This window comes from Neoarius graeffei, chromosome 6, assembly GCF_027579695.1.
Source record: "Neoarius graeffei isolate fNeoGra1 chromosome 6, fNeoGra1.pri, whole genome shotgun sequence".
NCBI classification, from domain to species: Eukaryota; Metazoa; Chordata; class Actinopteri; order Siluriformes; family Ariidae; genus Neoarius; species Neoarius graeffei.
In genome coordinates, this window is record NC_083574.1 from 32,713,546 (window position 1) to 32,737,374 (window position 23,829).

A 23,829-nucleotide genomic window follows, 5' to 3' on the forward strand; every position below is an offset into this window, starting at 1 on the left:
CCTCCGCCTGGTAGACTACACGCCTTAAGTTGTGATTTGGGGATGGACATTTGACCTCAGTAATCTTGACCTGTGACCTTTTAACCTCAAAATCTAATCAGTTAATGTTTGTCCCCAAATGCACAAATGGTGAAAGTTTGGTGAAATTCCTTTCATTTGCCTTGGAAATATTGTGTTCACAAGGTTTTCGGACAGAGATTTGACCTCACAGTGACCTTGACCTTATACCTTTTGATCTCAAAATCTAATCATTTCGTCTTTGTCCCAAAGTGCACAAATGGTGAAAGTTTGGTGAAATTCCTTTCATTAGTCTTTGAGAGATGGCGTTCACAAGTTTTGGGGATGGACATTTGACCTCACAGTAATCTTGACCTGTGACCTTTTAACCTCAAAATCTAATCAGTTCATGTTTGTCCCAAAGTGCACAAATGGTGAAAGTTTGGTGAAATTCCTTTCATTAGCCTTTGAGATCGTGTTCACAAGGTTTTGGGACGGACGGACGCACGGACAACCCGAAAACATACTAAACAAACATACAAAAAGTCACATACTCTGATATTCCGTTGGACCACCTTTAGCTTTGATTATGGCATGCATTCAGCGTGGCATTCTTTCGGCAACCTTAGGCAACATGACAGGATTTATTTCCATCCACAATTAAAATTTCGTTGAGATCTTGTCTTGATGACTGGAGAATCGACCAGCACATCCCAAAGACTTTCAATGGGGTCTAAGGTCAGGACTCTGTCGTAACTCTGGACTCATCGGACCACATGACCTTTTTCCATCGTTCCAGAGTTCAATCTTTATGTTCCCTAGAAATTTAAAGCATTTTTTTTCTGATTAGCTTCACTAACAAGTGGTTTTCTTATGGCCACATAACTGTTTAGTCCCAATCCTCTGAATTCTCATCAGATTTGGTGTGTGTGTGTGTGTGTGTAAATGCTCTTACTCTCACTATTAAACATAGCTGTGAATTGTACTGTCTTTTTATTTTTTTATTCATTTATTTTTTTAAATGATTGAACTTCACCGAGTATTTAAGTGATGTCTGATTATTGTCAGTCAGGATTTTATTTTTTCCAATCACGTTTATTCTATAAAGTTGATGGTTCATTAGTACCCAGATTTGACCCATCTGAAATACAGCACCATCTTTTCCACGAGCATACGATACGTCTTCCGACATGCTTCTTAAAGAAATGAGAAGCTACTCACTGCATCAGTTAGGGTTAAAAGAATTGTTGCCAGCTGTGATGTTTATCACTGCAGCAATTATCCAATCAAAGGCTCTTAAGTCTTTGCTTATTTAATTTCAAATGGTGACTTTTTTTGGCCAGGCAGTGTGTAATAACACAAGATCATATGGTAATATAGATATTGGGTACGTTAGACTTTGTCAATTGCATAGCTCCAGTACAACAGTAAGGAGAAAACTCTGGTCACACAACATGTCTTGGCTGAGCAACTATAATGAGGATGTTTTATACCCCCCCCCCCCCCCCCCCCCCCCCAAAAAAAAAAAAATTTTTTTTTTCTTTTTTTTTTTTTGGGCAGCTGCACTGTTAAAAAAGCCACATTGTTTTTAATGATTAGAAAAATATGGTAGCTTCAATGAGGCTGTAGCTCATACCGGCCAAGATGCCCATAAAATCTTAAATATGACAGCTGGCACCACCATCTTGACCACTTTTATGCATACCCACCTGGGGAACATTGTATGTGAGTTTGATTGAAATTCAATCAATCCTGTATGAGGAGTAGCAGTTTTTGTAAATTGTGGACGGACAACGAAGGACAGATGATGTATGATTGCATAAGCTCATCTGGCCTGGCCTGTGGCCAGATGAGCTAAAAATATTAACAGTAGCAGATAAGAAGTGTGGATAGTAAAACATAATTACAAATGAAAGAAAACAGTCAGAATTAAGCAAAAATTCCTCTTGTCCCTCTTTCTTTCCATTTTTAGGGTTAAGGAGTCGACAGGCTGGCAGCAAGTGTTTTCGAGCCCCAGACTGGACTGGATAATCGATCGAGTAGCACTCAATGCTAAAGTCATGGGCGGATCACTCGGAGACAATGACAAGATGGTTGCAGTGGCGTCTGGGACAGAGATCATATTATGGGCAGTGTGTCCTGATGGAAATGGAAATGAGATTGGTAACATTTCCTTTTTATGGCTGAGAATTAAAGTGAGAATTCCACAGTTGCTGTATGAGATCCTGTTTAGCATTCCCAACTCAGTGCACAAACCATGACTACTGTGTAAAATAGAAGTGATGCAGACTGTCAGCACATGACAAAAACACAGCAGCACACTGGATGTGGAGTCTGAGTTTTTTTCATTACTGTGCACAGTTGATGATGATGTTGCTTTTTGAATGGTGCCATCCCACTTCTGATGTACTTTAGTAAGTGCTTTTTACATTACATTACAGGCATTTAGCAGACGTTCTTATCCAGAGTGGCGTACAACAGTTAGGCAGAGAATGATGTTCAATATTAGACACTCCACCACAATGGATTCTGATCCACAGAAAAGTTGCTTCTCTGTATCAGGAAGTTAAATTTGCTCATGTTCCCTCATTCCCACTCCAGTGAGAATACCTATATTAAGTATTATAAATAGTAAAATAGTAAGTACTAAGAATATTACAATGAATATTTATTGCTGATTTTTAAAAAAAAAAGGGTTTTTTTTTTTTTTTTTTTAAACAGGTGTCTTTAGCTTAAGTGTGCCGGTGGAGGCTCTATTCTTTGTGGGGAATCAGCTCATTGCCACAAGCCACACAGGGAAAGTTGGTGTGTGGAACGCTGTAACCAAACACTGGCAGGTTGGTCCGCTTTCTATTTAGATCAAAGTAGAGATGTAGTGTAATAGTATTTGGGTTAAAAAAAGAGCTTAAAAGGCTTTTCAGGGGATTTTAGAACTGGCGTTTTTCGGGCTTGGCGGCTGTCTAATTACATTTGCCTCAATCTCTCACTAGGACTCTGAAACAGGCACTTTTTTTTGTTTCATAACATTTCTATAATACTGAGGAGACTTAATAATATAACAGAAGACTTTAATAATTGCATTCTCAGAAAAACATTTTCTTCACTGGTTTGCTTTCCAGATCTGTATGCACTGAAGTGTTGAATGAAGGGCAAACCAAATATGCTGCTGTTTCTTTCACTACCTCTGTTACTGCATTAATTTTCACAATGGGCAAATCAACTTGAGGTTAAAATCATATGATGTAGGTTTCCCATAGCCCCATTTTCTACTCTCCCATGTTCTTCAAATCATTATTTGCCAGAAATACTGTAGACTAAAGGTAAATGCTAAAGAAAAAAGCAGTCCTGGTGTGACATGTTTTCTATAGGGAATTAGTGGTTCAATAAACAGCTGATTTGTTGTTAATGAGTGAATAGACATTAACATAATGCAGGGGGGAAAAAATTCTTACAGTTTTGAAATGTACAAAATTCCTTCAGAAAGACCAGCTCTGTGCCTTCCAATTTTTTTCCCCCATTTTTTGCCAGACAGATTTTATTTGCATCTGGTGTGACTTCTGCTTGAATGTGACTGTAATTCCAAAGAAATTCGGTATTTTTATTCAATAGCATGTTGGACACTTTGTGGATTTCTGCTTATTTCGTATTTATTTTTTACTTTTTTCTCTAAAGGGGAATGTTTTTTGTGTGTGTACATGTCTATAGAATCAGGATGTGGTTCCCATAAACAGTTATGACACAGCAGGGTCCTTCCTCATCCTTGGCTGTAATAACGGATCCATTTATTACATTGGTGCGTATTATTAATTATTTTATATTAAAATCTTGTTCACCTACCCATATATGGTATTTCTTTTAAGTGGTAACACAATACAACACTAACTATGCTCCCAGCACTGTTCATTAGTGGTGTCTGTTATTACCTCTGTAAACTACTTACAGTTTGACTGTAAGAAAAAAAGGAGATAGAGAGGGAAATAAGCATGTGGCAGTATGAACAGCCCTGCTATGAAGTGTCAAATAATATTTGTATCATAAGCAACATATTAAGTGTCCAACGATGGTTGATTATGGCGCAATTAACAAGCAGTTAATGTCTAATCCTGCTTTGTGGCATATACATACCTGCCAACCTGTACGCATCTTGCGTAGCCGCTACAAATTTTTACCTCATTGTACGACTGTACGTTTTCACATTAAAAGTACGCATATCGTCTGAACTCGCATTTCAGTCAAGTTCTCGCTGAAGTTGATACCGCTGATCGGTGAGAAAACTCAAAGCCAGAATGGAACGCTCTGCCCTCTTCAGCCCCTCCCCTTCCTCCTTCGCGCCTCTGACTTGAGTGCAGCGGTGCAGCCAGGTGGCTAGAGCGAGTCGGGGATTGAAACGTCGGTTAGAGACGTCGTTTTTATATTTGTAACAGAAACGGTTGTTTCACGTGTACTCGAGCTTCCTAGCTGTTATTTTGTGCATTTACAACACCAACAGTATAGGCTAGTTCTTCATTTAGAGCTTTTTTTTTTCTTTTCAATTTTCATTTTATTTATTTTTTTTCTGTGTGTTTGTATAGTTTGATGTTTGTTTGAGTGTTTTGTCCGCCGGTTGTGGTGTAGCTCTGGACCCAGTTTTGGGCGTTGGTTCCCTCCAGGCCTTGGTTCGCTGTGGGTGATGCCTGCGCTCCCAGCTGTGGACTGCAGTGAGCTCGTTGCTCATTTAACATTCGTGGTTGTCCAGTGCTCTGCGCTTTAACACTTGGCGTGATGTTCCGAGCGATGTTGCTCGGTGGCGTCGCGGCGGCTGTGCAGGCGGTTTGGGACACACCAGCTCTCTGCGTGGCGGAGCTTCTCTGCTCGCTTTGTGGATCTACGGCGTGGTGTTTGAGCCATGTGGCTGACGGCGTCACGGCAGCTGTGCTGGAGATGTGGGACTCGTTTTCATGCGCCTTTTGGTGGGACTGTGGCTGCTACACCACTGGAATTACATCCTGACTCCTACTTGGTGGACTTTTTATTATTTATTTATTTATTTATTATTTTTTTATTGTTGTTTTTTTCTTTGTCTATAATTGTAAAGCGTCCTTGGGTTTCTTGAAAGGCGCTATATAAGTTGAACAACTTATTATTATTATTATTATTATTATTATTATTATTATTATTTAACTTAGAAGCCGTCACTTGAGGTTGCATATTCGATGCGGTAACCAACGCAACCTGATTACAATTCCTCTCGCTCTCTCATTGAATCACTATGATAAGTACCACTTTATTGATGTGCTCAACAAAACATAGCGTGTTGTATATCTTAAGGGCAGTCGGTAACTTCTGTCAATGGTAGCCTAGAATGTTTGCAGATGATGTGAAGTCGGAAATTGGTCATCCCTCTTATGAAAAAACCTGCGTGGTACTGCAGTATCAAATGCTTTTTTTATACAGTATTACTGCAGTAAATGCAATATTTCAAATGCAAATGCAATAGTTTGCACATGAAAAAGGCATACTACAAAATACTGCAGTGTACTGTATAATGCACTATTTTTACTGTATAATGCAGTATACTTCCAACATGTTAAAAAATGCAAAAGTCTAAACCTATTGCATGGGAAGTTTGTGCATACCATGTTTTGTATTGAAAGTGCCCTTTTTACATACTGTATTAATTTAATGTGTTGTTATTTATTTTGAATGAGTGGCTCTGGTTTAATTTCTTTTCATTTGCACATGTATTTAATGTTTGTTGTGCTTTTCAAAACGGAAGGAAGTTCCCAAGAGCCATCAATAACAGTTTCCCAAAGTCTATCAGTAAGAATGTTTTACAAAACTGGACTATGTTCCCAAGGTCAATCAATAAAACTGGATTGAAAGTGTGTTTTTGGTCTGCTGGTTGTGGTCTGTGGGGGCGCATGCGCGCCGGGTTGGGGTGAGGTTGACGCGGGGGGGGTACTCATGAAATTGTAAAATTGTACTCATAAAATTTTTTCAAGGTTGGCAGGTATGCATATATGTATATTTTATATATAGTACATACCACACACACACTATGCCAATTGTCATAGCCGGGGGTGGTAGTGATAAGCTCCCACTATCTGTTAAGTGCTCCTATGGTGTGCGTCTCTAACAGCCTCTGACAAACCAGTCCAGCTCCTGGCCTTCACGAGTGGCTCAGCCTCTGAGCCTGGCGGAACTGTTTCTACTGACAGGAGAAGGGGCGACAGTGGGCTGCTGGCGCCTAAACCAGCATGCTTCAGGCAGATGGGGCTCGCTAGCCTTGGACAGCTGCTCATCTAGGAGAGGAAAACTCTGATTTCAAACCTCCGCTGCCTTGTGGCTATACCCATTCATGGGAAAGGCTTTGGGAGTAAACCCTGAGGACAAATCCGGAGTTGGGGGTCCCGCAGGTGGTCTGATGTTGTTCTCCAGCAGCTCCCTATGACCTAGGGATTCGCTGTCATCATCCCAGCTTGCTAGGCCATGGTGGACGAGCCTCAGGTTTAAAAGGTGGGGCCAGTTCTGCGCACACTGCACTCCACCATAAAGCCCCTTTGCGCATGGCATGAAGGAATTTTCCACGTCCAACTCAAGTCCTGCAACGTTTGGGGAGAGGTGAAAACGGCAGATGAAAGAAGTCACTGGCAGCTGCAGTCTCAAAACTCCATGCAGGTGGCTCAGGGTTTTGGCCGCTTGTTCGCCGACCCGGAGGCAACGACGTCTTTCGGCAGCACCGAGTGACCAAGCAGCCCTGTTTAGGGTCAGCCCTGTTTAGGGTCAGCACTGCTTGCCCCAGAGGGGGAGGGGCCTAGAAAATGTGGCCTAATCAAAGCTCGTCTCCTCAAACCCAGTTGTCTTACCGCTGTCAACGGGCATCTTCAGTGCGGTCGAAATGGTACCAAAAAGAATAGGTTTTCTCCACTTGGCACAAGTAGTGGAGAAAAACTCAAACTCATTTGCTGGAACGTCAGAACCATGCAAGACTCAGGCGACAGCAACCACCCAGAGCGTCATTCTGCACTTGTGGCTCACAAGTTCAAGAGGCTGGACATTGACATCGCTGCAGTCTGTGAAGTCCGCTTCGCCAGCGAAGGCAGTTTAATCGAACATGGCGCTGGCTATATCCTCTTCTGGTCAGGGAAAACGAAACAGAGACGTGTCTCTCCGACGTTGGATTCATGATTAAGAATTCCATTGTTTTTAAACCAGTTGAACTGCCAAGGGGTCGCTCAGATCGCATCATCTCCTTGTGTCTTCCAGTTGGAAATGAGCAAAACCTCACCCTTTTCAGCATATATGCTCCAACCCTCCAAGCAGAGCAAGTCAACAAAGACAGGTTCTACTCAGAACTGTGCAGCGCTCTGCAGCAAGCCCCTGCTGACGACAAGGTCGTCATTCTCGGCGACTTTAACGCCAGGGTGGGGCGTGACTTAGAAATCTGGAAAGGAGTACTAGGCAGGCATGGCGTGGGCAGTTGCAACGACAGCAGGCACCTGTTGCTGGAATTCTGTGCTGAACAACATCTTGTCATCACTAACACCATTTTCCAGCAGAAGGACAGGCTGAAGACGACCTGAATGCACCCCCAGTCCAAACACTGGCACCTCCTAGACTACATCCTAATGTGTCAGCGAGGAGACGGAGACATCTTGCACACCAGGGTGATGCCCAGTGCCGAATGCCATACCGATCACCACCTTTGGTTAAACTTGACCTCAAGTTTAAACCAAAGCAGAAGAAAAGAGGAACACAACAATATAAATTCAAAGTCAGCAATCTTCAGTCAGAAGAAATCAAAACCAAATTTCAAACTACTCTAGAGACTACACTAGCAGATTCCTCCTTCTCTCCGGACACCCCACTTGAAGAGCAGTGGTCGCACATTTAAAAATGCTATCCTACAGGCCTCCAAAAACATCCTAGGTTTCTCACAAAGGAAAAACCAGTTATCATTACATTGTACAAGAACAAAGGTGAAAAGTCTGACTGTTCAAACTACAGGGGGATCACCTTGCTCTCCATTGCATGCAAAATCCTAGCAAGGATCCTTCTCAACAGATTGGTCTCATCCATTGCCAAAGAAAATCTACCAGAAAGTCAGTGCGGCTTCAGAGCAAACAGGGGCACGACTGACATGGTGTTCGTCCTCAGGCAGCTCCAGGAAAAGTGTCGCGAGCAGAACAAGGGCCTGTACGTGACCTTTGTGGACCTGACTAAAGCCTTCGACACCGTGAGCAGGCAGGGACTCTGGCAGATCCTGGAATGTCTAGGCTGCCCCCCAAAATTCTTGAGGATGATCATGCAGCTCCACGAGGGACAGATGGGACAGGTGAGGAACAACAGTGAGCTCTCCAAGCCCTTTCCTATCCTGAATGGCATCAAACACGGCTGTGTTCTTGCGCCAACGCTGTTTTCCATTTTCTTCAGCATGATGCTGTGTCAGGCCATGGAATCTTTGGGCGAAGAGGATGGCATATACATTTTCTATCGCACTACCGGCAGCTTGTTCAACCTAAGGCTCCTGCAAGCACGCACCAAGACGATGGAGCAACTCATTCGTGAACTCTTGTTTGCCGACGATGCTGCTCTTGTTGCCCACACAGAGCCAGCCATGCAGCACATCGTGACTTGCTTCGCTGAGGCTGCCCAACTCTTTGGCCTGGAAATCAGCCTAAAGAAGACCGAAGTTCTTAATCAGCCCGCACCAGACCAGCCTTTCCACCCACCCCACATCACTATCAACCAGTCTGAACTCAACTCCATGCAGCAGGTTACCTACCTAGGCTGCACCATCACCAATGGTGCCAAGATCAGCAAAGAGATTGACAACAGGCTAGCAAAAGCCAACAGTGCCTTCGGCAGACTTCACAAGAGGGTGTGGAGCAGCAAAATCTTGCCATCGTACCAACAGAGCTGTTGTGCTGTCCGTGCTGTTGTATGGATCTGAATCATGGGTCACCTACAAGCGACACCTGCAACTGCTTGAGCGTTTCCACCAGCGCTGCCTCCATTCCATCCTCAAGATCCACTGGAGTGACTTCGTGACCAACGTTGAGGTCCTCCAGCAGGCAGAGCTCCCCAGGATCGAAGCCATGCTACTCAAATCACAACTTCGCTGGGCAGGACACGTCTCCAGAATGGAAGACTACTGCCTACCTAAGGTAGTTCTGTACGGTGAGTTGTCCTCCAGCCAAAGCAACAGAGGGGCCCCTAAAAAGTGGTACAAGGACCTACTGAAGTCCTCCCTAAATGCTTGCAACATCAGCCCCTCCCACTGGTCAACCCTGGCCTCTGACAGGAACAGCTGGCGTAGATCGATCAACTCAGCAGTCAAGTCTTTTGAAGACCCCCATAGAGCTGACTTGGAAGAAAAAAGGAGCAGACAAAAAAACCCGTCGTCCACTGTCTCTGACCCTACCCAGACCTTCAACTGCAGCCACTGTAGCGGAGTCTGTCTATCCTGGATAGGCCTCGTCAGCCATCAGTGCGCCTGCAGCCGACGTGGACGTCCCCCTTCATAAATTTTCGTTTTTCGAAGTCGAGCCATACAAATATACTAGTGCAGGGCTTTTCAAAGTGTGGGGCGTGCCAGAGTTCTTCGGGGGGGCGCAACGTGAGGAAACATAAACCAGAATAAGTTACTATTGCGGACATTTAGCGAACTTCAGCTAGCCTTTGCCAGAGACAAAATGGATCGATTTTTAGTACCTAAAGCTACAGTGAGTGAGGAGACAGAGTCTGGGCCAAGCAAAAAACCAGACCCTCCAGGATTTTGCGATGTTGCGATTTGCAAATTCAACCAATCCCTGCGAATTCAGGGCGGTGTTGCAATTATATCCAATCACCGCAACCTTCCCGCAAATTTGACCAATCGTTGGCGTCGTCTTGAGGTGACGTCGACAAACTACCTTCCGCCTTACTTCCGTGTATATGTTCAAGAGAAGCAGCATGCGTGCAGTGTTGTCAGATTGGGCGGTTTTAAGTGCATTTTGGCGGGTTTTGAACATATTTTGGGATGGAAAACGTCAGCAGTATCTGGCAACACTGCATGTGCGAGACAATGTTTATATAGGCTTAAATTCTGTTACTGAAAGTGTGTTATGTTTACAGTGAAGGACTGTGTGCACTTTATTTTTTTACTTAATACAAAAATTAATGGATGCCAACATTTTTGCCAAAATGGTATTTTATTTTCCATTGTTTAAGCAGCTTCAGCATCATACTGTGAGATTCTGTTCAAATTGTTTTTTTTCTTCTATGAAGCCTGAGCCATTTATTTTATTAGTTTATAATTATTGTTTAATTTAGTCTTCAGGAGAGACTGCCTGCATACAGTACTAGTATTAATAGTTTTTTTTTTCTTACATGAAAGCTGAGGCATTTATATTATATTTTAAGGTAACTTCATGTTGTGCTGTAAGGTTCTATGCACTTTAACTTTTGAACCAACAGGTGCATTTGGATAAGTAAAGCCTATTTTTCTGCATTTTTGTAGTCCTGGTAATCTTTTATATTGGTAAAGTTGTTTATAGGACCATTTCTCAGTGTCTTTGTTTTTTTTAATCAATAGTTTTTCGGTAATAACTTAATATTTAACATATCACTCAATTTTAATCACAAAAAGAGAAAATCGCAACAATTTCTTGCAACTTTCACTTCCTCCCGCAATGTAATCGCAACAAAAACCTAAAAAACACCACAACTTTCATCGCAATTTTTTGGAAACCCTCCCCCGCAACATCAGACATTTTAGCCCACAACAATCACAAAAAAGGCCCGCGGAATCCTGGGGGGACTGAAAAAAGAAGGAAGTATGACCACGATTATTTAAAGTTTGGATTTTCATGGACTGGATCTGAAGATGCTCCACTGCCACAGTGTGTTGTCTGCCAAGAGGTGCTAGCTAACGATGCTATGAGATGTTTAAAATGTGTAAAACAAGATGTTTTAAAAAGCACAGATGTTTAAAATGTGTAAAAGAAAAAAATGTGTACAACAACCATTTTTTTTTTTTAAATACAAATGGAACATTAAGTATAGCAACAACAAAAATTGTGAGGGGGGGCGCTGTTGTTTATTTGCTCTCTGAGGGGGGGCTGACTCTCCCACACTTTGAAAACCCCTGTACTAGTGCATCTCAAAAAATTAGAATACCATGAAAAAGTTCTTTTTTTTTTCATAATTTAATTCAAAAAGGTAAACTTTCATATATTCTATATTCATTACATGTAAAGTGAAATATTTAAAGCCTTTTTTGTTTTAATTTTGATGATTATGGCTTATAGCTCATGAAAATCAGAAATCCAGTATCTCAAATTATTAGAATATTCCCTAAGCTCAATCAAAAAAAGGACTTACAATACAGAAACATCCAACTTCTGAAAAGTATATTCATTTATACACTCAATACTTGGTTGAGGCTCCTTTACCATGAATTACTGTATCAATGCGGTGTGGCATGGAGGTGATCAGTCTGTGGCACTGCTGAGGTGTTATTGAAGCCCAGGTTGCTTTGATAGTGGCCTTCAGCGTATCTGTATTTTTGGGTCGGGTGTTTTCTCATCTTCCTCTTGACAATACCCCATAGATTCTCTATGGGGTTCAGGTCAGGCAAGTTGGCTGGCCAATCAAACAGTAATATCATGGTCAGCAAACCATTTGGTAGTAGTTTTGGCACTGTGGGTAGGTGCTAAGTCCTGCTGGAAAAGGAAATCAGCATCTCCAAAAAGCTCATCAGCAGATGGAAGCATGAAGTGCTCTAAAATCTCCTGGTAGATGGCTGTGTTGACTTTGGACTTGATAAAATACAGTGGACCAACACCAGCAGATGACATGGCACCCCAAATCATCACAGACTGTGGAAACTTCACACTGGGCTTCAAACACCTTGGATTCTGTGCCTCTCCACTCTTCCTCCAGACTCTAGAACCATGATTTCCAAATTAAATGCAAAATGTACTTTCATCTGAAAAGAGGACTTTGGACCACTGAGCAACAGTCCATTTCTTTCTCTCCTTATCCCAGATAAGACACTTCTGACATTGTCTCTTGCTCAGGAGTAGCTTGATATTAGGAATGCGAAAGTTGTATCCCCTTTCTTGAAGATGTCTGTTCGTGATGGGTGTTGATACACTGACACCAGCCTCAGTCCACTCCTTGTGAAGCTCTCCCAAGTTCTTGAATTGACTTTTCTTGAAAATCCTCTCAAGACTGCGGCCATCCCTGTTGCTTGTGCACCTTTTCCAGCCACCCTTTTCAGCAGTGACCTTTTGTGGCTTACCCTCCTTGTGGAGGGTATCAGTGATCATCTTCTGGACAACAGTCAAGTCAGCAGTCTTCCCCATGATTGTGGTTGTGTGTACTGAACTAGACCGAGAGATACACTGTGTTCATACTGTTTTACTCAAACTCGAAATGAAATATTCTAATATTTTGAGATGGGTTTTTTTGTTTTTGTACTGTATGCCATACTGATTAAAATTAAAATAGAAAAATGCTTGAAACATTTTAGTTTATGTGTAATGAGTCTATAATAATGAGTCATTTTCACTTTCTTAAATAACTGATGGAAAAATATTGAACTTTTTCACAATATTCTCATTTTTTGAGATGCACTAGTGTGTGTGTGTGTGTGTGTGTGTGTGTGTGTGTGTGTGTGTGTGTGTGTAATATATGCATGCTGAATAGGCTCAGTTGACCTGGCTTTTGGATCATGAGGGAAGATCAAAGTGACTCTGAAAGAAGGCTCCGTGTTGGAACTGGATATCAGGAGCTTCGGTTACCAAGATTGCTCAGCTGATTTCATTAGGAACAGTGACTAAAGTGGCATGCATTTAGATCTATGGGAAAGAAATCAGTAAACAGGAAAAAAAAGTCTTCCACAGGTTTTGCTCATTATGCTTTTGTGCCATGTGTTCTTATGCACATTTACACTAATAAAGCTGGTCAGGGGCGGCACGGTGGTGTAGTGGTTAGCGCTGTTGCCTCACAGCAAGAAGGTCCTGGGTTCGAGCCCCGGGGCCGGCGAGGGCCTTTCTGTGCGGAGTTTGCATGTTCTCCCCGTGTCCGCGTGGGTTTCCTCCGGGTGCTCCGGTTTCCCCCACAGTCCAAAGACATGCAGGTTAGGTTGACTGGTGACTCTAAATTGACCGTAGGTGTGAATGTGAGTGTGAATGGTTGTCTGTGTCTATGTGTCAGCCCTGTGATGACCTGGCGACTTGTCCAGGGTGTACCCCGCCTTTCGCCCGTAGTCAGCTGGGATAGGCTCCAGCTTGCCTGCGACCCTGTAGAAGGATAAAGCGGCTAGAGATAATGAGATGAGATGAAGCTGGTCAGTCGTCTCCCGTGTACTAGTGCTTTGTCAGAGCTGTATTGTGTTGTAAACGTTTGCACCGTGGCCCCCTGTATTGCACTTTGTGGACTGCATTTTTATGCATTTCATATACACTGCTTTACATAATTGCCTCAGTTGTGAACAAGTATGTCAATTTATTAAAACACAACAGATGAATCAATTAAAATGGAATCTTAGAGAAGTACTGTTCTTCTGCTCCCTCTGTATAGGACAAATTTATGACCACAGACACTGCCAAAAATGTTCACAACGTATGCGTAGCGACAGTATTTGACATAAGTTTTAGTTATTGTGATATGGATTTATTGTGCCATATTTTGACATGTCCACAATATGTCTAAGTTTCCATATGTGTAATTGGTTTGTCTTTATCACAGACGTGCAGAAGTTTCCATTAAGGATGAAGGATAATGATTTACTGGTGACAGAGTTGTACCGAGATCCCAGCGAAGACGCCATCACAGCACTTAGCGTCTATCTTACACCTAAAACGAGTAAGAGAGACACATGCACACAAAAAGAAGCATTATACCCTACACAAGACGTTGGTTATGAAGAGTGGTGCAGTGATACAAGCATCCCAGTACAAACTTTCAATTTTAGATTAACAATATAAAAATGTGGAATAATTTTTTGTAAGTTTGGAAGTGTGTGGTGTAGTGTAGGTTACCCTTATCAGCTCTTACTTCACTATATAATAACACGTTATTGTACTTTACACAGTCAAAAGTGTTGACAACACTTAACTCTATGATGCTATTGTTGGTTTATAAATTCTAATACAATGGGCTCTCACTTGAAAAAGACTACAGTAATACAGTGGGACTACTGTATCGGTGGGGGATATGTTCCGAGATCTTACACTGATAGCAGAGACAGTGGATAATTGCAACCCAAATTGCAATAATAAAAGCTTTGTTTTTGTATACATATGTACATACCTATGATAAAATGTAATCAATAAATCACACACAAGATGACCTCAACAATCAAAGTCTAAGTCCCTCCCATGCCAGGATCTGGTCTTCCCAGGCAGTCTCCTGTCCCAATACTACTCAGCTCTTTGAGGCACATGGGTGCGGCGCCGAGCTCCGTTCTATTGAGGTATTTCACCCACGTGACCAAGTCACGTGATGCAGCCATTTTGGACGGCACGCTTAAGCGCTTAAGTCCTTCAGTGCAAGGCAGTATGAGATGGTGGAGACCTTTGCACATTTTAACAAGAAAGTAAGCTGTGATTCGTGTTAAATTGGATCTGTCTTTTATCACAAACACTGTACCCAGCCTTGATATGGAGCCAAGGTTGTCGACAGAAGTCAACAGTTTGATGAAGGATGACCCCAGCAGTTTGAAACGGTACAAAGTAGGCTATGTTCACAACACTGTCTTGTTACTCGGGGGATCCGAGATCCCCTGAAACAGACATGAGATCCTTTGAAAACATGATTTGGGAAATGTTGGGGGGTCTCTAAAATATTGGCAAAATGATGTTTATTGACATAGCAATAGTGTGTAACGGGAAGCATTTGCATATCCGAAGTGTTGTGTTTACATGACAACGACTTTTGCTGCCAGGTTGGTTGTTGAGTAGCCTGACTTTTTTTTTCTTGCGTGTGGTATCATTGTTGACGCGAGGTTGTTTTTTGAACATGCCAATGCGGACACGATTTCCCCTGATGAGTTATGACTTCAGACGCGATGCGTGTGTGGAGTCCGCGTGATATGTGCGTAAGATAGGCTTCTCATGTGTTTGGAGATCCGCGCTCTTTTTTTTTTTTTTCTCTTTCTTTCTTTTTACTTAATTTCCCTGTTTATTTCTGTGTCCCATTTCTTTCTAGCCTCTGTTATTGCGTTTTATGTCTGATGTCTGCTACATGCAACCCTAGACAAATTAACACTGCCTTGTTTCACTGCTCAGATGGGTTAACAAACACTGACCCATTTACTTTTTGCTATATAGTTTATCAAAATTGCGTTAACTGATAAACTAACCTGAAATGAAATGATCACTGCAAAGTCTGGAGTACTCTGTTGGCTCCCAATCCTGTCTTTTCACAGCTGTAATCCCTCTTGTCTGGGTCAGTAGTAAACCGGTAGTGATGTGTCGGTCGCGAACGATCCGGTTCAAAGAAAGAAAGAGAAAAAAAAGAAAAAAAAAAAGAGCGCGGATCTCCAAACACATGAGAAGCCTATCTTACGCACATATCACGCGGACTCCACACACGCATCGCGTCTGAAGTGAACGACGGGAGCCGGCTCTTCGGTGGGAGCCGAGTTGGGGAGCCGAATTATTTTTTTTGTCCTTAGGTGCCTCAGAGAGAGAGACTTTCACAAAAAAAGTTGCTGTCCGATTGCGTCTTTGTGTTGTCTATTACCATTCAAAGGAAAAAAAGTAGCATGGTGTATGCCTACTTTTTTGGTTGATGTCATTCACAGCTGCGAAAATACGAAAATTGGTGTAATGCTTAAAGCTGTGGAGCGCAGGGGAGAGGAGTCTGTGAGGCACCTGAGGAGGGGAAAATCAGCTGTGTATTTTATATTGGTAATATAACACAGTTTTGCATTATGTTTGTGAGAAAATAATTTATTAATTGGTAAGTTTTATTTCTATAGCTAGAACATTGTTACACTGCTATACTTTACAAAGCTTTACAATGGCTACAAAAACTAAAAAATAAAATGGAAAACATCCTATTGATAAAATATAAATAATGTAATTAATTAACTAGTTAATTGCAGCAATTAAATCAAAAATAAAATCTCAGGAGCCGTTTGGGAGCCGAAAGAGCCGGCTCCTTATAGTAAGAAGAGCCAAAAGAGTCGGCTCCCGAAAAAGAGCCGAAATTCCCATCACTAGAAACCGGTAAAAGGAGCATTCTGCACGCTGTCCCTGTCTGTTGTGGCAGCCCACAGCACAAAAAGCAAACACCATGGTTATTTATAGAGTGCTTACTGACAAATTAATCTATTCTAGGTGTCTGTAACACGTTTTTTTTTTTTTCAAGCCGGTTCTCCCTCTCTGTCTGCAGCGTTAGTATGTAGCTTGACGTTCAAAATGGCGGACACCGGGGCGTCACATGACCCTGTGACGTCAGGTGAAATACCTCAATAGCCCTTGGCCTCTCCCTGATTTACATAGCTAGAGTTACAGTGGGGGGCTGGTCCTCTGGTAACTGCGAGAGTTTGACTCCCTACTGACATCTGTATTGTAGCGTGCCTTGCCAGATGGTAGTAGGTACCATTTTATATGATGGTCTTTGGTATGACCCGACTGGGAGTAGAACTCACGATCTCCCGGTTGATAGGTGGACACACTAACCACTAGGCCAACAAAGACCTCAACAATAGTAACTAATAATAAAATGAAACAATTATAACTGTATACTGTAATAAAAGTTACGTAAATATGGTCTCCCTCTCAAATGAACGGAATTCTTAATGGTCTTGGCCTGAGGTAAACCACGGATATCTGAAACCATGGTTACCAATTCAGTGGCTATGGAGGTCTCACTGTATGTGAAGTCTAAAACACTGGTATGAGTTCAGGCTAAAAAATACTCTGCCTCCTTTATTCCATCTCATAATAGTAATGTTTTGGCCAGGGTTCTTATTTCAACACGATTTTGTTGCTTGAAATATGTGGTGCATTTTGCTTTGCATCCAGATATTTTGAGTTAAGTAATGTGAAATAAAATCAATCAGTGCATGTCTATTTTGGCTAACATTACAGAAATATAAAGTTAACATCAGTTACCTTTAGAATTATGCTGCTATTTTCCCCTTTGTCTGTGTGGAAACATTTAATTGTTTCCCCAAGTTTCAGGGACATTAGACAAGGAATTTGGAAAAGGATTTTGTCAAAAATGTATTGTGGTGTGTTTTATTTAATTTTTATTAAATAAATATTTGTAGCCCTAGGTTTTGGGGGTTTGCTGGGTTTTTTTTTTTAAAGCTAATGATGGTGTGTGTTTTGCTTACAGGTGACAGTGGGAACTGGATTGAGATTGCGTATGGCACCAGCTCAGGAGCAGTGCGTGTGATTGTTCAGCACCCCGAGACAGTGGGCTCAGGGCCACAACTCTTTCAGACTTTCAGCGTTCATCGGAGTCCTGTTAGCAAAATAATGCTGTCAGAGAAACACCTTATCTCAGGTACAGGGGTGCACAGTGCACACGCTTTTCTTTTGCTTTCTTTTCAATTTAATTTATGTTAAAAATATGTAATAATATCATTTCAGGTTATAGAATATGATGAGATATCTACGTGGTAATCGTATTTAACCCTCTGGGGTCGAGAGCTTTGTCGGTGAAGGTCATTCAGGTTTAGAATGAGTAGGTCATGTACTGTATTTAGATAAATATCTTTGCGTTTTTATCATACAAGCATGACAAACATATTGACAGAAACTTTATACTTTACACTTTCCTGTGTGCCCACTGCCAAATATTATATTTTTTAAATTACGTAAATTACATGAAACATAAAACTTGTGACCTTACTCAGTCACACCAGAGTCAGAGTGCTGAGCGCCCACTTATTCATAAAAGACTATTCACGTGGTAACAGCATGATGATCGCTTTCACTCTTTCAGTTTCAATTGGTTTCTCTTTTGTGGTGGGAACGCCCACCATAAACAGAATAAAATGTATCAGCCATAGTTTAGGCTACCTACTTGGAGGTATAACTTGTTGCGAGATGGCATGTGGGTTTGATGCTCAAGAGGTGCTTCGGGTGATTCAGGACAGCGATTCAATTCAATCTTGAACTGTGACACTGATGATGAGCAGTGTCATTTTGAACTTTGAGTTGATCCAGCTGAAGATCAACTCGAGTAAGTGTTCGTTATTATGAGCAGATCGGTTGATATGCGTGTGCTGTCGTGCATACACAGGAAAAATGACTGAGCAATTTTTCCAGAGTTAAAAGTATTTTCCTCAAAAATAGTTAATTTTGCTCTGTTTTGAGTTTAGAGAGTAAAAGTTGGAGTGGGAGCAAAATTAGAGTGTGTAACAGAGTTGGTTGTGGCTCTAAACTGAGTGAAATAGTACAAAAGAGTTCATTTCAAGACACTGAATAGAGTCAAGTACCACCGCAAAGAGTAAAATATTAACACTGAACGGAAGAGAATTGACTCTGGAAAAACAGCTCTATCAGAAGAGTAAATTTTTCCTCTTTTTAGAGAGGGACCAAATGTTGTCTGGCGTAAAGTTTTCTTCAATTTGAGTAAATTTTACTCAGGTAAATTTCCTGTGTAATCTTTGTGTGCTTCTTGAGTAAACAAAATGTGCACTGGCGCTTGTTTGCTCTTATTTTTCCTTCATTTTTTTCTGGCACGCTAATGATTTTGGCATGTTCTGATGTCAATTTCAACAAATCTAAGCAAGTCATATGAATTTTCTGTATTAAGCACAAGTTTAGCTACAAAATATCTATGTAGTATGTATATCATAATTGTACTTAAAAAAAGGGAGATAAATGAAGATGTTGTAGAAAGCAGTTTTAGAACTGTGTTGGAATGTGTGAAAAAACATAATCTTACCCATTGTGATAAACCGTTTTGATCATTTGACCTGATGGGATGAAGAGTTGGCAGTGGGAGGGGTTTTCACTCTTCTCATTGAATGGAATGGAATTTTTTACTCTTCTCATCGAATACCACTGCCAACCCTTTTATCCCAAAACAATAGGACATACATTTTTTGATGGCCAATTAATTGTCCAAATCAATGGAACAGATTTAAGTTTTTGTGCTTGATATACAGGGAGTGCAGAATTATTAGGCAAATGAGTATGTTGACCACATTACCCTCTCTATGCATGTTGGCCTACTCCAAGCTGCATAGGCTTGAAAGCCTCCTACCAATTAAGCATACCAGGTGATGTGCATCTCTGTAATGAAAAGGGGTGTGGTCTAATGACATCAACACCCTATATCAGGTGTGCAAAATTATTAGGCAACTTCCTTTCCTTTGGCAAAAAGGGTCAGAAGAGGGATTTGACGGACTCAGAAAAGTCAAAAATAGTGACATATATTGCAAAGGGATGGAGCACTCTTAAAATTGCCCAGCTTTTGAAGCGTGACCATCGAACAATCAAGCGCTTCATTCAAAATAGTCAACAGGGTCGCAAGAAGCGCGTTGAAAAAAAAAGGCGCAAACTAACTGCCCGTGAACTGAGGAAAGTCAAGCGTGAAGCTGCCAAGATGCCACTCGCCACCAGTTTTGCCATATTTCAGAGCTGCAACATCACTGGAGTGTCAAAAAGCACAAGGTGTGCAATACTCAGGGACACGGCCAAGGTAACAAAGGCTGAAAAACGACCACCACTGAACAAGACACACAAGATGAAACGTCAAGACTGGGCCAAGAAGTATCACAAGACTGATTTTTCTAAGGTCTTATGGACAGATGAAATGAGAGTGAGTCTTGATGGGCCAGATGGATGGGCTCGTGGCTGGATCAGCAAAGGGCAGAGAGCTCCAGTCCGACTCAGACGCCAACAAGGTGGAGGTGGGGTATTGGTATGGGCTGGTATCATCAAAGATGAGCTTGTGGGACCTTTTCGGGTTGAGGATGGCGTCAAGCTCAACTCCCAGTCCTATTGTCAGTTTTTGGAAGACACCTTCTTCAAGCAGTGGTACAGGAAGAAGTCAGCATCCTTCAAGAAAAACATGATTTTCATGCAGGACAATGCTCCATCACACGCATCCAAGTACTCCACAGCATGGCTGGCCAGAAAGGGTCTAAAGGAAGAAAGATTAAATGACGTGGCCTCCTTGTTCACCTGATCTGAACCCCATAGAAAACCTGTGGTCCCTCATCAAATGTGAGATCTACAAGGAGGGGAAACAGTACACATCTCTGAACAGTGTCTGGGAGGCTGTGGTTGCTGCTGCACGCAATGTTGATCGCAAACAGATCAAAACACTGACCGAATCCATGGATGGCAGGCTTTTGAGTGTCCTTGTAAAGAAAGGCGGCTATATTAGTCACTGATTTGTTTTTTTTTTTGAATGCCAGCAATGTATATTAGTGAATGTTGAGTTGTTATATTGGTTTCCCTGGTGAAAATAAATGAGTGAAATGGGTATATGTTTGTTTTTTGTTAAGTTGCCTAATAATTATGCACAGTTATAGTCACCTGCACACACAGATATCCTCCTAAGATAGCTAAAACTAAGAAAGCCCTACTCCAACTTCCAAAAATACTCAGCTTTGATATTTATGAGTCTTTTGGGTTCATCAAGAACATAGTTGTTTTTCAATAATAAAACTAATCCTCAAAAATACAACTTGCCTAATAATTCTGCACTCCCTGTATTCCTAAGACTGAATGGAACCTCAAGTGACCAAAACGGTTCGTCACAATGAGTAAGGTCATGTTTTTACACACATTCCAACACAGTTCTAAAACTGCTTTTTACAACATCTTCATTATTTATTTTTTTTACTGAATGTATTTATTTATTTATTTATTTATTTATTTTAAAGTACAATCGTGATGTACATACTACATAGATATTATTGTAGCTGAACTTGTGCTGAATACAAAAAAGTCAGATGACTGAAAATACTGCTTAGATTTGTTGAAACTGTCAACATCAGAGCATGCCAAAATCATTCATGCCAGAAAATGCCCTCAGATCCCAGAGAGATAACTATAGATGTAGGAGACAGGGGATAGGTTAAAATAAAATAAAAGCACAACTGTGCGTCCTTTTAGTATTACATCATGACACTTTGCACAACTTGATTCCGACTGGTCAGTTGAGGCATGAGCTGTTGTTATTTCTGAACAATAGAACAAAGCTGTTAAATATATCAGTTTATAGAAGATAATCACCACACTATATTCCAATTGTATTAACTTTCATTACAATATTCTGCAAAATCTAGAAATAATTCGGTCACACCAATATTCAGCCCAGATTTTGTTTCAGCCACAGCCACAAACTCAGAAAAAGTGGTGCATTAAAGTGCACTATTAGACTCTAACCAAAGCATAATTTATTTATGAAATGAGCACCAGTAACAGCATTTGTCAATACTCATGTGCTCGTGTGCACTTGTATCTTATTCTGCTTCACGTTGAGAAAGCTCAGACACTCAACAGAAACTTTTGTCCCTAAACATGCATGGTTAATTCTCCTTTGTTTGTTCTAATGGTGGTTTCTAAAATGTACAGTGTCTTCCAAAGTATTCATCCCCCTTGGTGTTTGTCCTGTTTTGTTGCATTGCAAGATGGAATTACAATATAAAATAGATTTTTGGGGGGTGAGCACCATTTGATTTACACAACGTCTACCACTTTAAAGGTGCAAATTGTTTTATTGTGGCACAAACAATAATTAAGATGAAAAAACAGAAATCTGGAGTGTGCGTAGATATTCACCCCCTTTTGTATGAAACCCCTAAATAAGAGCTGGTCCAACCAATTCTCTTCATAAGTCATATAATTAGTTGATTAAGATCCACCTGTGTGCAATCAAAGTGTCACATCATCTGTTACATGATGTCTGTATAAATTAACCTGTTCTGGAAGGACCCTGACTCTGCAACACTATGAAGCAAGCAACATGATAACCAAGGAGCCTCCAAACAGGTCAGAGACAAAGTTGTGGAGAAGTATAGATCAGGGTTGGGTTAAAAAAAAAATATCCCAGGGAGCACCATTAAACCCATTTTAGCAAAATGGAAAGAATATGGCACCACTACAAACCTGACGAGAAGGCCGCCCACCAAAACTCGCAGACCAGGCAAGGAGGGCATTACTCAGAGATGCAACAAAGACACCAAAGATAACACTGAAGGAGCTGCAAAGATCCACAGCGAGGATGGGAGTATCTGTCCATAGGACCACTTTAAAGTGCATATCACGGGCAAATCCAGGAGCAAGATCAATGTAATTCTCCTATTTTATATTAAACTTTTTGGTCAAATATCTGTTACGTTTTGCATTTTGTGCAATTTTTTTTTACCTTGCGTAATACCAGAAAAATTCAGTTGAAATCAAGCCATTTGAGGCGAATTTGTCCGCCTCTGAAAAAACTTGCCATTTGGATTTCCCAGCAAACATTGATTTTCATGACGTCACGTGCGGGACACCACCTTCTGAATCCTACGTCAGGGCTGGTTTGTTTATGAGAAAACGACCGTATTATTTACATCCTCGGTATTGTCTCCGTCGTCTTCACTACTTAAATCATCATCAAATCCAAACAGATAAGCCCCAATTCTGACATCTCATTATATTCTTCATCCAAAGGTGAAGTAACATTGCACTCAGGTGACAATTCCATATTTCAATGCAAAATCGCTAGCTGCTAAACTTGGTCTATGCAAGCTGTGCACTGACACCGTGCAAGTTCTCGCAGCCTGCTGGCGGTTCCGCAGGTGACGTCATGAATCTGGCTCCAGACTCCCTTGGGATTTTTCCAGACGCATTTTGTTATTTTATCTTTTTCTGCTGTAGACAGATGGCCTTGTGCAAAATTACCCTTCTGGGTGAGTGTGTAAAGGGAAATACTTTCATATAAAAAAAAACCCCGAAATTGGTCCAGGATATGCACTGTAAGCCGTACACTCCAGAGAGTGGGGCTTTATGGAAGACTGGCCAAGAAAATATAATTGCTTAAGAAAACACATTTGGAGTTTGCCCAACAGCATGTGGCAGACTCCCCAAACACATGGAAGAAGATTCTCTGGTCAAATGAGACTAAAATTGATCTTTTTGGCAATCATGGGAAATGCCACGTGTGGCGCAAACCCAACACCCTGAGAACACCATTCCTACAGTGAAGCATGGTGGTGACAGCAGCATGCTGTGGGGGATATTTTTCATCTGCAGGGACATGAAAGCTGGTCAGGATTGAAGGAAAGATGGATGGCGATAAATACAGGACAGTTGTGGAGGAAAACCTGTTTGAGTCAGCCAGAGGTTTGAGACTGGGATGAAGGTTCACGTTCCAGCAGGGCAATGACCCTAAACATACTGTTAAAGCTACACTGGGGTGGTTTAAATGGGGAAACATTTAAATGTCTTGGAATGGCCTAGTCAAAGCCCATACCTCAATCCAATTGAGAATCTGTGGCATCACTTGAAGATTGGTGTACAGCAACGCAACCCATTTAAGTTGGAGTTGGAGCAGTTTTGCCTCGAGGAATGGGCAAAAATCCCAGTGGCTAGATGTGCTAAGCTAATAGAGACATACCCCAAGAGACTTGCAGCTGTAATTGCAGCAAAAGGTGGCTCTACAAAATATTGACTTTGAGGGGTGAATACCTATGCACGCTCCAGATTTCTGGGGTTTTTTCATCTTAATTGTTGTTTGTGTATCAATAAAACAACAGTTTTCAAAGTGGTAAGCATGTTGTGTAAATCAAATGGTGTTAACCCCCCGAAAATCCATTTTAATTCCAGCTTGTAATGTGACAGAACAGGACAAACACCAAGGGGGATGAATACTTTTGCAAGACACGGTGTTTTAATAAAC

General features: G+C 41.4%; 1 protein-coding gene across 1 annotated transcript in view; it reads left to right on the top strand.

The window, feature by feature from the left end:
- Positions 1–23,829, top strand: part of shkbp1 (SH3KBP1 binding protein 1) — an 83,263-nt gene that overhangs the window by 42,437 nt on the left and 16,997 nt on the right. The window contains exons 9-13 of the mRNA XM_060923575.1: positions 1,970–2,160; positions 2,719–2,834; positions 3,703–3,790; positions 13,714–13,830; positions 17,317–17,487. Of these exons, the coding sequence (XP_060779558.1) occupies positions 1,970–2,160; positions 2,719–2,834; positions 3,703–3,790; positions 13,714–13,830; positions 17,317–17,487 (683 nt within the window). The remainder of the gene's footprint in view (positions 1–1,969; positions 2,161–2,718; positions 2,835–3,702; positions 3,791–13,713; positions 13,831–17,316; positions 17,488–23,829) is intronic.